The sequence below is a fragment of the Cebus imitator genome, unplaced genomic scaffold, assembly GCF_001604975.1.
Source record: "Cebus imitator isolate Cc_AM_T3 unplaced genomic scaffold, Cebus_imitator-1.0 Scaffold24, whole genome shotgun sequence".
Classification (NCBI taxonomy): Eukaryota; Metazoa; Chordata; class Mammalia; order Primates; family Cebidae; genus Cebus; species Cebus imitator.
Genome location: NW_016107339.1, coordinates 9736985 through 9752027, shown reverse-complemented (window position 1 = coordinate 9752027; position 15043 = coordinate 9736985). Strand labels below are relative to the sequence as shown.

Here is a 15043-nt window from a genome sequence, read left to right as displayed (position 1 = left end):
TGGCACAATCATGGTTCACTGCAGCTTTCAATTCCTGGGCTCAAGTGATCTTCCTGCCTCAGCCTCCCCAGTAGGTGGGACTACTGATGAGCACCACCATGCCTGCTAATTTTAAATTTTTCTTTTGTAAAGAAAGTATCTCGCTATGTTGACCAGGCTCATTTTGAACTCCTGGGTTCAAGCGATCATACTGCCTCAACCTCCCAAAGTGCTGGGATTACAGGCATAAGCCACTGTGCCCGGCCCAATTCTGTATGTCTTTAATGACTACTGGATTACTCTGTATGGCCATCCATCCCTTCATGACACAGGCAGGATTTCCACTTATCCCAGAAAATATCTAAACCTATTTTTCATTTTCCCCCAAACTCCTAGGCCCAAAGTGAAATCGTGCCTCTGGTACCACCAGGAAGTCAGCTAATAGGTGGAGCTGGGAAAAGAAAGGAGGACATAAATAGAGTTGCAGGTGTGGGAATCACCATGCTCAAAGAAGAAATGAAAGGATGAAACAATATCATTCCAGAAATATCCTTATATGGGTAAAGTATCAAATAACTTGAATAAGAAAAAAGCAAAGATTTAAAAAGTGATCACCATGCCTCTTTTTGAGAACTACAGGCAAGAAGACAAACACGCACACACCCTATCACCCCATCTGCTTTCCACACGGTGTCCGCCCACCTCCACAGGCATCCTTCCCATGTTCCTGAAGACAATGCAGCCAGACAAGCTCACTCGGGACCACCAAGGATATACTTAATCTCCTAGTGCTCACTGGCATGTGACCAACCCCACAGATGCATCCCATAAATACAGAGATACACACCAATACAGTAAGAGGGAGAGAAGCCAGAGGGTCCCATGATTTGAAGGCTTTAACAGAGGAAGGGGGCAGCAAATTAGAAGAGTGAGTGAGGCAATGCCCAGTTAAATTGCTCTGCATACAACGGATGTTTAATAAATGCTAGTGACTAAAAGAGCTTCTAGATGGAGAAGATGAAGGTATAAGAGAAAGAAAAACATAAAAAATGATCAGCAAAGCAATTGCAGGATGCTAGTAAGGCCAAGAATGCAGTGGGATACATCTGACTGAGAGTTGTCATCTGTCCAAAACAATTCACTTTGAACGACAAGGGGGGAAAGCATTTAGATCACTGCCAATTGAAACAGAGGCTGGTATCAATGTAGAAATCTGTCATGGATGCACAAAAAAGTCCTCTGAAACCATGCAACTTACCGATGAGCATCTCATACATGATCACCCCAAGCGACCACCAATCACAGAGCTTGTTGTACCCGGTCTGCATGAACACCTCAGGAGCAATGTAGTCAGGAGTGCCTACTGTGGAGAAGGCCTGAAACATGGACCACACATCAGGGAGGCCCAGCCAGGCAGGATGGTGCCCAGAGTTCTGTTCTAGAAACCAAAGGCTGTGAGTACCACCTGGAGCTACCCCCAAACCAAATAGGCAGGACTGCCCAGTAGCTTAATGCCAAGCTCAATTTTCCAAAGCACTTTCCAAAATGAACAATAATGCTTTGTTAATGAGGTGGGAGACCCTTCTTAACTATATCCAAAGCCTGAGTCACTAGGCTGAAGGCATCTCTGTCATAACTAGTATTATAAATTTTCTGAGTACCCATTAAGTACCAGGCTCTGTGCTTCTTAACATATATACTCATGTAATATATACATATATAATATATATTACCTCATATACATGAGTCTATTTAATCCTGACAAAACTTTTCCAAGGAGGACCTTATTAGCCTAACTTTGCAGATATAATCTGATGCTCAAGATGGCTTTACCCAAGACCCTAGAACTAGTTAAGTGGTAGAGCCCAGTTTAGAAATTAAATATCTTACTCCAAGCCATCCCTCTTTTTCATGATACATATTCTTTGATTTGACACAATCATAAAGGGATGCTTTGATAAAATGCTAAAATTTTCATGTAAGTTAAATGTTTATAAATATGTATTTACCAAACTTAATTGTTTTTGTAAATAGTACTTGGAGGAAGGTTTTCTTTTTCTAAGAGATGGGGGGGGATCTCCTTTTGTGTCCCAGGCTGGAGTGCAGTGACACAATCATAGCTCACCTCAAACTCCTAGGCTCAAGAGATCCTCACACCTCAGCCACCAGCATAGGTGCACCGCCACCACACCTGGCTAACTTTTAAAATTTTTTTGTAGAGATGGTGTTTTGCCATCTTGCCCAGGCTGGTCTTTAACTCCTGGGCTCAAGTGATCCTCCCACCTCAGCTTCCCAAAGTGCTGGGATTATAGGTGTGAGCCACCATACCTGACCAAAAGAAACATTTTCTGCATTCCAGTATTCTACTCTAACATACCAGGACTGCAAAATGAGAAAGTATAATCAAAGCCTCCTAATGTGCTTAACATTTGAGGGCTTACCATGTGTAAGGCTCTAATCTAGGTGCTTCAAATATGTAATTTTTTAAGTTACAGCTGTATTGTCTTTTAAAACATGTATTATGAAATGTTACAAACACACAGAAAAAAGGAACAGACAATATAATACAGACCCATTACCCATAATAAAGATATTCACAATTTGCCATACTTAGATCGTTTGTCTTTTCCTTTTTTTTTTTTTTGAGACAGAGTCTTGCTCTGTCACCCATTGCAGTGCCACGATCTCAGCTCACTGAAACCTCCACCTCCCAGGTTCAAGCAATTCTCCTGTCTCAGCCTCCTGAGTAGCTGGGATTTCAGGCACCCACCACCATGCCTGGCTAATTTTTGTATTTTTAGTAGAGATGGGGTTTCACCATCTTGTCCAGGCTGGTCTTGAACTCCTAACCTTGTGATCTGCCTGCCTCGGCCTCCAAAAGTGCTGGGATTATAGGCATGGGCCACCGCATCTGGCCCATTTGTCTTTTTAAAATAAACAAAATATAGAAACAAAGCACTGCCCTGTATATTCCCTCCCTCCTTCTCCTACTGGAGTAAAAACTACCCTGAAGTTACCATGCTGTTCTTATATACATATGCTCATAAATAACACAGCACTACTTTAATATTTAAACGTTTAATAAAGGGTTTCATACTATACTGCTAATATTATTCTTCAACGCTACAACTTGTTTTCCTTTTTTTGTTGTTTTGAGACAGAGTCTAGCTCTGTTGCCCAGACTGGAGTGCGGTGGCATGATCTCAGCTAACTGCAACCTCCACCCCCCAGGTTCAAGCGATTACCATGCCTCTTCCTCCTGTATAGCTAGGACTACTACAGGCACCTACCATCACGCCTGGATAATTTTTGTATTTTTAGTAGAGATAGGGTTTCACCATGTTAGTCAGGCTGGTCATGAACTCCTGACCTCAAGTGATCTGCCTGACTCAGTCTCCAAAAGTGCTGGGATTACAGGCATGTGCCACCGCACCTGGCCTTGTTTTTCTTAACATTAGTTTTGAGATTTATTCATGTAGCTCTAGTTCACTAATTTCTCTGCTGTATGCTATACTGTAATATAAATAAATCACAATAGTTTTTAGCCATTCTTCTGTAATGGACAGTTAAATTGCTTCCAGTGTTTCACTGTGACAAGTAACACCTGAATAAACATTACTGTAATACCTTCTTGGGCACTGTGCAAGCATTTCTCTAGAGTATAAACTAGAACTAGTATTGCTGAGTCTCGGGTTACAACCATCTCAACTTGTATCTTCCATGTCCTCCAAAGTAGTTAGTCCTATTTAAACCAATCCCAGTGGGGATAAGGTTCTGGTGCTCCATATCTTACCAAGACTTGGCTTTGTAGGATTTTTTTTTTTTTTTTTAATTTTTACTAATCTGATGAATATGAAATGGGATCTCTTTTTTTTCTTTTTAAGACATGGGGTCTTGCTCTGTCACCCAGGCTGGAGTACTCACTGCAGCTTTGAAATCCTGGCCTCAAGGGATTAGGGATTCTCCTGCCTCAGCCTCCTGAGTAGCTGGGACTGTAGGGATGTGCCAGCATGGCTGGGATCGTATTTTAACTTACATTTCCTTGATTTCAACTAGTGCTGAGCACATATTCATATTTTAATTAGCCATCCAGGTTTTTACTGTGAATTCCTGTTCAGATCCTTTGTCCATGTTTTTTAAGCTGTGTTGTCTTTTTTCTTATTGACTCATAGGAATCCTTTATGAATTCAGGACATTAATCCGTTTAAGATATTTATATATTGCAAATATCTTCTCCCAGTTTGAGGCTTGTGATTTTTATTGTGATTTTTTTAATGAAGCAGCATTTGTTACCAAAAGTAAATATGTCACATACATACATGAGTTAATTACATACATTATCAAATTATAATGCATAACAATGAAAATGAATACTTATGAGTCCAACTGAGGAACCAAGTAATACAAACATTATTAAAGCTAAACGTGTACTCCTCCCCATCTCTCCTGCCTCTCTTCTTAACCACTTTGCTGAATTTCATGTTTTGTCACTCCTGCTTTTCAAAAGAATTTTGCCAACTATCTCTAAATGAGATCTTACTTATTTTTGAGCTTTATTAAAATGGTACCATTGTATATACAGTCTTCTGCTATTAGGTTCTTCCTCTCAACTTTATGCTTCTAAAATTGATTCACACTGTCACACATAGCTACAGTTCAATTCTTTTTACTACTGTAAAATATTCTATTCCGGAAGGTAACTGTTTTCCTGTGGATGGACACTGGGTTATTCCCAGTGTTATGCTATTATGAAAATGCAATAAATATTCTTCTGCATATGTGCAGTTTCTCCAGGGCCTATGACTAGGAGTAGAATTGCAGCACTATAGGGTGTACACATAAATTCTGAAAGGTAATTCCAAAGTAGCTTTACCCTGTAGCTTGTCTTTTCATTTCTTTATGTCTTTTGATATACAGAAGGTTTTTTTTTTTTTTCTTAAAGTAATAAAATAAACCAACTTTTTCCTTCATGAGCTGTACTTCTTGTATTTTAAGAAATCCTTCTTTTCTCTGAGGTCATAAAAATATTGCCCTGTATTTTCTTTAAAATTTCTTAAGTTGGCCGGGCGCGGTGGCTCAAGCCTGTAATCCCAGCACTTTGGGAGGTCGAGGCGGGTGGATCACGAGGTCAAGAGATCGAGACCATCCTGGTCAACATGGTGAAACCCCGTCTCTACTAAAACTACAAAAAATTAGCTGGGCATGGTGGCGCGTGCCTGTAATCCCAGCGACTCAGGAGGCTGGGGCAGGAGAATTGCCTGAACCCAGGAGGCGGAGGTTGCGGTGAGCCGAGATCGCGCCATTGCACTCCAGCCTGGGTAACAACAGTGAAACTCCATCTCAAAAAAAAAAAAAAAAAAAAAAAAAAATTTCTTAAGTTTAATTTTCCATCTAGAATTGCCTTTTGCATATACTGTAAGGTAGGGGTCCATTTTTTCCATATAGATAAGCATATATGTATGTAAATATATGTACATATATTTAATATATATATTTAAATGTTGATATTAATTAACACAAATACCAGTGTTGTCTTTTGTCTTTAAGCTTTAAAGACTGAAATGTGGATTGGGCCCTCTCCAGGAATTTTCATTCTAATCATTAAGAAACTACAAACATCCTTTAATTTAGAGATCAGGTTTACACTACTAAAGGTGAATGTAAATCTAAGCAAATCTTATTTGTTCAAAGACTTCCATTATTAAACCAGAGGTCTACTGCCAGAGGAAAAGAACGCCTTCAAGATATCAATGCATTAAAAAAAAAACTCTTAGTATTATAAAATATAGCAAACAGCAGGCTCAAACCTATAAAGGTAGAAGTATTGCTCTTACTCCAGAAACTAGAGTCTGCCATAGAAGCTCACTCGCATTTTACCAGACTTGTTTGCCACACCATCTGTACCAGGTGTGGCCTTTCCAATCTAAGGACTACCCCCTTCCAAAACCTTTGTTGTTTTCCACACCACAGTGTCCTCCATCTCCAATCTCATAAATCTGTACTCTAGTTTTTCCTTTTGTTGTCTGGGTATTTCACATGTCAATGAAAGCTGCAATCTAGAATAGCTCTGTTGGTTGTTAATAACCATTTCAACTATGTATGTTCTAACCTTATGATTTTGTGTCAGAGTTTTAGGAGAAATAAAGCAATTTAATTTCCTACCTAATCACTTCTGTAAATTCTACCCTAGAAAAAATAAACTGACCAAGATGGGATGCCTATCTATCTACTACCTTTTACATCTGTGATTTATTAACTTTAAGCTGACTCATATTAATCAGTTACTGGGGGTTATCCAGGACCAAGTAACAATTTAAAACATTACAATATGATTTAAGCAGCCAAGGAATGAAACTAAAGCATCTACTTCTTTAGTGATTTCCAGTGGACTAAAAAGTAATAGGCTGGGGAGCAAATACATATGTTAGGCTTAACCTAGAGCAGTAAACTTTTATTAAGCATTAACAAATATCAATCTTGAGCTTGGTACTAGCCGAATGGGCTCACTAACAAAAGGTTAAAGTAACACAGTTAATTAACATTTAGAAGACTGAGAGGTGGCTTCATTTTCTTCACGTTATGAAAAGAAATAATACGAAGATGACCTTAATTTACACTTTCCCATTTCTACTGTATATAGAAATGGATATGATAAAGACAAAGTTTGTCTTGGAAAATAAGGGACAATTCAAGGTACTTAAGCTTTATCCCCAAAATACGTGTTAGCACAGTAGCTAAAGGTTAAACATTGGCCTGCCTCAAAAAAAAAAAATAATAAAAATGAAAAAGAAAGAAAAGAAAAATCACTGATTCCTTACCTTTTATTAGTTTCCAAAATATAGATAAATATTAGTTTCCCAACAATGCAGGAGCTACTATTTAAGACATAACCTCTTCAGTTGAGGATCTCAACATTCACTGCACAGTAGAATCACTCAGAGTCTTTTAAAAATCAGATACCCAGACAACATCCCAGACCAACTGAATCATAATCTCTGTGAGTGGGACCTGGACATTAATATGTTCTGAAGTTCCCCAAGTGATTTTGTTGTGCAGCCAAGGTTAAAAACTACTTCTCTATGGAGAGACCAAATTTGTTCCTGATACTCCCTAATCCTCAACAAGATACATAAGCCGTTTTTCAACCACATACAGAATGTAGACGTTTAAAGAGTAGCAGAGTCCCCAAGGAAAGGAGACTGTTTTGTGGCTAACTGTACTAAACTTAAGTCCTCAAGTAAATGCTGTCTGCGGCCCCACTGACAGGTGGGCTTCAAATCAATCGAAACGAATGCAAAGCCTTTCCTTTGACTCTTTCTTAAATCATCCCACAGGCTTCCATTTTCACATGTAACTGACATCCACTTATTAGTAAACTAGTAAGAGTGTTATTAAAGGTACTCCAGAGAACTGTAAATCAGTATTTTACTAGGAATTCTGACTGAAACACAGTATTTGGTAAACTTGCCGAGTTACTACTGTATATATCGACAAACAGAAGTGCTATCATTTCTAGATAATATATGTGCATAACCATCATTCCAAGTTAGTCAGTTTCCCACTGCTGCTATTCTGCTTTCTAATGACCAAATGTTAGTTTGGCTCTACCATCATCAATTTCATTTGCCATGAGTTTCTAGCAAGCCTAGGAATGTAGTGATACACATTTCTATTATCTGGCCAATAACTTTCCAGTAACTGGACACTGGAACATGTACACTATACTTCAAACATGAACCAATTAATCAGCTATTAGTAAAAAAATAAATTCTGCCTAGACAGCAGTATTTCACTGGTAAATTTGTACTATTTAAATAACTTCCAACATACTATCAAGGTAAACACAGTGTTTCTTATTTTTCAGCCTGTAGGACATAATTTTATATAGGCCTAGAGTCAAATGCATACAAATTAAGTAATAAGCATTCTCCTTATATTTATCTCCTATCTGTATAAATAAGTTCTTTTTTACATCCCAAAGTGAGAAACTGTGAGGCAAATGAACTGAGGAGTCTTTCTTACATCACAAAGTGAGAAACTATGAGGCAAATGAACTGAGGACTTGCCCTTGCCAAAGTGGATCAAAATTTTTTAAAAGGTTGAGAACTGATGCCTGAAAACTCTAGATAGGTATTTGTACTTAGTTTTGAGAAATCTCCAGCTTAAATATAACTTCTTTACCACTATAAAAATAGAGAAAAGGTGGGACAGGAAGTAAAGTTATTGTTACCAAGATAAGAGGTCAGAATGAGGTCATCCACTGAAAATGTCACAATCAAAACAACCTAATATTACCTGTCCTCCTTCAAAAGATTCCTCTTGGTGATACCAACCTAACAACAGCACTCTATTTAGGTAATCTTAAAAGCAAGGGACATGTTGCAAGTATTTGTCAAATGCAAATTTATCTGTGTATCTTTTGAACTTATTCATACTTGGTTTGCAGCATTTCAGAAGCCACAGATATTACTTACTAGCTGACGTCTATTTCTTTTCCAGGTTTCTGCTTTCCTTTTGGAATTCATGTTCTGGAATGCTGAAAGTAGAGAATACAAGCTGCAGTCAAAAGTTGAAACCAAAATATTTACTACTTTTTTTAGTAGGCTCTTTCAAGTCATATGAGACCCTAAAGTCTTGCTTCTTTTCTACTCATACATCAAAAGCTCCAGATGAAACATATCCTAGTAAGTTTACAATAAGCTCAAATCAGAGGCTATAAAGCATTAACTTAAAGACTCACACAGAGTTGTAAAAGACACTCCCATGTGAATCAAGTGGCCAGAGAGGATACAGGACTTAATCAGAATTACAGAGAATTCGGTTTCAACTAGAAGCAAGGTCCTAAAGTGGACCTAAAACAGTCACAATTTCTCAAAATTACCATCAATTTTCCAAGTTGTAGTAACTGTTATATAATCAGGGACATATGAACTTATGATACACAATTTGACGTAAGCTTTTCTAGGATGAGCTGTAATTTTACTATATAGTTGTCAACGATTTCATAGTGCTCAAGTGAAGTGACTGTCATAAACTTCTTTCTGTCATGAAGGAAAGAAGCACCCAAGACAAATCTAGCTTGAAGCTGGTCCCAGGAGTTTTTCCTCTACTACTTCTGCTTGCCTGTCCCATACTCATCCCCAGTGACCTTCCCAGTAGACCTCTAAAGAAGACCCCTTTCAATATCTGCCTTCACACACTTGGTGGCACTCATTCATTTTGCCTCACCAGACAACACAAATCACAGGCAAACCGGGGAAGGTATTTTTATTCTCTACATACTCATGCTGTGAGAATCTCCTATCTGTCCTGCATAATTTGGTTATCAGGGAAACAGCTCTTCTAGGTCCAGTTAAAACGAAAAGGCTAACTTAATTGTTACCACTTACTGAAATCACTGGGGAGGCTGTGGTTCAGATTCCTATAAAATTCTGTCCTGTGTGCTTTTTTCAGTCCTGTGCAAAGACCAAAGTCAGAAAGTTTCACATGGCCCTATGGGGGAGAAACAAGGTGATAGATGGATGAGTATCCTTGGAAGTAGAACAGAACATTAACTTCTGCTCCTTCCAGTATCCGTTATAGTTCTACAGTCAAAATACGCTGCTTTTTATTGCAGGAAAAGTCATGTAATTGCATATAAAAATTTTTTAAAACATCCCAAATCCTATTATACTAGTAAAACTATTTTCCTTTCTGCATATCATCATCTTTGGTTTTATCCAAATACTGATTTGAAACATAGTTGACCCCTCCATAGCATCTAAAGATAATTTTACTACTATTTCTTTATTTTTTTTTTGAGACAGAGTCTCCCTCTGTTGCCAGGCTGGAGTGCAGTGGCGTAAGCTCGGCTCCCTGCAACCTCCGCCTCCTGGGTTCAAGTGATTGTTCTGCCTCAGCCTCCCGAGTAGCTGGAACCACAGGCGTGTGCCACCACACCCAGCTAATTTTTACATTTTTAGTAGATACAGGGTTTCACCATGTTGGCCAGGATGGTCTTAATCTCCTGACCTTGTGATATGCCAATCTCGGCCTCCCAAAGTGCTAGGATTACAAGCGTGAGCCACCGCGCCAGGCCTATTTTACTACTTCTTTAACTCAAATATTCCTCTCTGTTTCTATATGATCTTCAAAATTAACCTTTTTTTTTTTTTTTCCTGGAGACATGGTCTTGCTGTGTCGCCCAGGCTGGAGTACAGTGGCACGATCATGGCTCACTGCAGCCTCGACCTCCCAGGCTCAAGTGATCCTCCCACCTCAGCTTCCTGAGTAGCTGAGACCTCAGGTGTGTGCCAACACACCCAATTAATTTTTTTTTTTTTTTGGAGATACAGGATTTCCCTATGTTGCCCAGGCTGGTCTTCAAACTCCTGGGGTCAAGCGATCCTCCCACTCCAGCCTCCTAAAGTTGAGATTATTGGCATGCCCCACCATACCCAACCAAAATCACCACTTTGAAAGTCTACATAATGTTGAATTAACTTGACACTTCATTGTTTACCTCACTAACCCCCTAATACTGGACGTACATTCCATTTTCAATTCTTAGCTCTCATATGCCATGGATTAGCAGTGCCCTCTGACAGATCTGTATTTCAAGCCATAACCAGGCATGACTCAGATAGACCTTAATAAATGGGTTTTGTTTTTTTTTTGTTTGTTTTTTTTTTTTGAGACAGAGTTTCGCTCTTGTTACCCAGGCTGGAGTGCAATGGCACGATCTCGGCTCACCGCAACCTCCGCCTCCTGGGTTCAAGCAATTCTCCTGCCTCAGCCTCCCGAGTAGCTGGGACTACAGGCGTGCGCCACCATGCCCAGCTAATTTTTGTATTTTTAGTAGAGACGGGGTTTCACCATGTGGACCAGGATGGTCTCGATCTCTTGACCTCGTGATCCACCCGCCTCGGCCTCCCAAAGTGCTGGGATTACAAGCGTGAGCCACCGCGCCCGGCCAATAAATGGTTATTAAATGAAGAGTAAATTTTTCAAAATTGTTCATATCGCTTTTCCTCCTCATTCCATTGGAATAAATTCCAGGAGTAAACTGTTTCAAAGACAAAGGGAATAAATATTATTGCATACTCCTTGATAAATACTACTGTGACAGGATCCTTGGGGTGTCGTTTTGCTAGCCAGAAGCCTCTGTGGTCACTGGTGCCTCTATCTGAGTATTGCTTAGGCCTGTTGGGCTCATTCTGCTCACTCAGCCTGGCAGGCTCATGCTACCTGCCTGGATCCCACGCCTGCCGAGGGTAAGACAGGCAGAGTGGCAAGGGGTGTGTGAGTGACTGTAGGGTCCAGCCACTGCACACAACCAGGCACACGGGTGGCTGTGGCAGGGCAGGCAGCTCCAGGCGCCGGCACAGGTGCTGGCTCCGTGTAAGCCTGTGGCTGGATCAGATGCACCGCAAGCGGCTTCTGCTGTGGGGGCACCTGTGTCTGGACAAGGGGAATGCAGTGGCATCTGGAAGCGTGGAGATGCCAAAAACTGCAGAGCCCCAAAAGGGCGTGTCACAGTCCTGGCTCAGGGAGCCCCTAAGTCTGGGCTCCCGGAAGGGCCACAGCTCTTCTATCCTTCTTGCTGCCTGTAACATGGTGAGCAGGGGAGACATATTTCAGGCCTGTTCGTGTTATAGCTCTTTCAGCCCCACCATTTGGCAGATCCCAAGTTCTCGTCCCACATTCAGGAAGAATGAGGTATATGTACAACTAGAGGGTGAGCAAGGCGAAGAGGAGCTTTATTAGGTGACAGTACAGCTCTCAGGAGACCTGAAGTGGGTTGCTCCTTTCTGCAGGCAGGTTTTCCTGACATGTGTGCAGCCCTGAGAGCAGAGGAGACCCAGAATGGGTATCTCCCATACGTAGGCAGGTCATTCCATCAAGTCTGTAGCCTTCAGTGGAGAGGAGACTCAAAGTAGGCAGCTGCTTTCTGAAGCAGGTTGTCTGACACCTGCCAGACTCTGGCTAAGTCCAGGGTTTTTATTGGCTTCAGAAGGGAGAAACTGTGTGCTGACTGGTCCATGGGCAGGCCCAGTAAAAGCAACACACGTTCTCACTCTGGGCCACAGACTCCAACCGGAACTGACAGATGAGTTTTCAGTACATATGGGGTTTCACCATATTGGCCAGTCTAGTCTCAACCTCCTGACCTTGTGATCTACCACCTTAGCCTCCCAAAGTGCTGGGATTATAGGTATTGAGCCACCCAGCCCGGCCTCTTTTTTTTTAACCAACCTCTTCCCATATTCCCCTTCTTGCTACACTCCCTAGCCTTTGGTGTCCACTATTCTACTCCACTTCTGTCCATTATAATGAATAAAAAAGCAGGTGGTGGCTCACACTTGTAATCCCAGGACTTTGGGAGGCTGCGGCAGGAGGATCACTTAAACCAGCGAGTTTGAGACCAGCCTGGGCAGAAAAGTGAGACCTCATCTCTACTAAAAATTAAAAAAAAAAAAGAAAAATTAGCCAGGCAAAATGGCATGCACCTGTAGTTCCAACTACTCAGGAGGCTGAAGCAGGAGGATCAAGAGTTAGGTTGCAGTGAGCTATAATTGTGTCACTGCATTTCAGCCTGGAAAAAAAACCTTCAGGTTCTTCAACGACAGCAAGTTATCAAAAGACAGCAAAGAAGAAAAATACCCTAGAAAATAAGTGTACTTTTTTTTTACCTTAAAAGAAAATTCAGTCCAGACAACAAATCTGCTTAACAGAAAACAGCATTCTAGAATTTTAGAGGTGAAAGGGATTTTAGAGGTTTCCTAGATCAGTATGTTCACTTTATGGGTAAGAACAGAGAGGTCCAGATAGCAGCACAGGGATTCTCTTCTAATTTCCTGTAAGTTTAGGAACTAAGCAACTAAGCTTTTCTGCATATCTAAAGATAAATATAAACAGGCCACTTAAGAGGCTGGGCAGGACTCTTCATTAAGCAGAGAGCACGATTTGGAACCTGAACTTTGTTACAGGTTCTTGTTATTATTGCCTCACTTCCTGCTTCTTGGCTGGGTTCCTCGTTAACTGATGAGGCTGCCCAACAGAAGGGCTCTAGATAGATGATGTATTAGTAGTATAGTTGATTACATGCTAAGAGAAGATGACTATCTTTGGCTTTATTTCAAAATTACCCTCTACATCAATTTTGCTCTTATTTTCAAGAATCCCCTTTATTTTTAAGAGAAATGTTCAACCAAATTATAAAATGATAAGCCTTTCAAAGAAAGGAAGTGACAGCAAACGTACCTGTTTAAAAAAAAAAAGAAAGAAAACCATGACAAGGGAGGTCACAGCTCCCCCACTAGGATAATCACAGTGGTGCGGTGTTAAAGCAGAGGCTGCTCAGATCAGTAAATGTGCATAATTCATGCCAACACCCGCCATACCTTGCTGTCCAAAAGAAGGTTGTCTGGTTTGATGTCTCTATGGATGAATCCAAGTTGGTGAATAGAGTCTATGGCTAATACTGTTTCTGCTATATAAAACTGAGTCTCTTCTTCTGTCAGAGTGTCTTTTTTCATCAACAAGGTCATCATGTCCCCTGGAAACAAGAAGATACAAAGCCACCACACACACACACACACACACACACAGACACACACACACACACACACACACACACACACACAAACAACATATGAGTGAGTACCAATTTTCAGATCTGTCTTCCCTATCTGCCAACATAAGGCAGCTAAACAGACCTCTTCTGTGTGCCAGAGATAGACCCACATTGCCAACATGAGAGGAAATGGAATTTTCACACCTAAGCTAGCTAAGGTTGACCACTAAGCTGTGATTTCTATTATACTTTTGAGAGAAAAAGAAAATTTCTCCCACGCTTTTAAAAAACAACTATAGTTGCTTAGGATAATTTTTTGGACTCAGAGTAAAAAGCTACTTTACTTTTCACTTTCCCTGAACAAGTATCTGCAAGCTTTTCTGCAGCTAGAACTAAATGGCACTTCCATATAGATTATATTGCCATTGTTATAGAGAGGCTGAAATGCCAAATAAAAATGTAAACACTTGGGGAGGCTGAAAACAAGCTTTCCAACTTCACAGAACACAAACAAATAAAAGGGAGGGACGTGGGTAGCAAAGCATTAGTCAACAAAAGCTAAAAATGAACTGAAAATGCTATACACTAGAATGTGCAATAACTGCCTCCTAGAAGAGCACAATGAACACCTCTCAAGGTGTTTTTTTCTCTAGTGTGTTATTAAAGTTATTTAAATGTATACCAGTACTTTTTTTTTTTTTTTAAGACGGGTTTCACCATGTTGGTCAGGCTGGTCTTGAACTCCCAACCTCAGGTGATCCACCCGCCTTGGCCTCCAAAGTGATTGGATTATAGGCATGAGCCACCACACCCGCCCCCTTCATGTAACTTTTAAAACACAGTATCAGTATTCTAGTAGTTAAAAGGTAACCTCTTTAGTTTCTGCAAAATCAAAATTTAATCATTTCTGCCTAATACCAGCAACATAAAATGGCAGAAAAAGATTCAGATCCTAACTCAAGTTAGAAAAGCAAAAAAAATATGTATAAGAAGTTTAAGAAAAACAGCAAAGATTCAGTTTAAACTTCACATAAAGCCACTTATGTTATAAAACAAGGAAAAAAGAAAGGAACCTCTGATTTTAACAGAGCATCATACTGTTTTTCAATTTCATTTCATTTAGAACATTATGTTTTGTATTACTGGAGAAAAGTAGCTATTTTTCCCTCAGGCAAAAATTAAACCATTTATGAAAGTGCTCTTTTTCAGTCCAAAGACAAAAAATACCATTCCCTGGCTGGGTGCTGTAGCTTGCACTTATAATCGGAGCACTTTGGGAGGCAAGGTGGGTGGATCACCTGAGGTCAGGAGTTCGAGACCAGCCTGACCAACATGGAGAAACCTGGTGTCTATGAAAAATACAAAATTAGCTGGGCATGGTGGTGCATGCCTGTAATCCCAGCTACTCAGGAAGCTGAGGCAGGAGAATCCCTTGAAACTGAGAGGCAGAGGTTGCAGTGAGCCAAGATCACGCCATTGCACTCCAGCCTGGGCAATAAGAGTGAAACT

General features: G+C 40.4%; 1 protein-coding gene across 3 annotated transcripts in view; it reads right to left on the bottom strand.

The window, feature by feature from the left end:
* Window positions 1-15043, bottom strand: part of STK38 (serine/threonine kinase 38) — a 51742-nt gene that overhangs the window by 4440 nt on the left and 32259 nt on the right. For all 3 annotated transcript variants that reach the window (XM_017522597.2, XM_017522598.2, XM_037736245.1), the window contains 4 exons: window positions 13362-13516; window positions 9369-9471; window positions 8454-8515; window positions 1238-1355 (listed from right to left, as the gene is read on the bottom strand). In XM_017522597.2, coding sequence (XP_017378086.1) covers window positions 1238-1355; window positions 8454-8515; window positions 9369-9471; window positions 13362-13516 — 438 coding nt within the window. The remainder of the gene's footprint in view (window positions 1-1237; window positions 1356-8453; window positions 8516-9368; window positions 9472-13361; window positions 13517-15043) is intronic.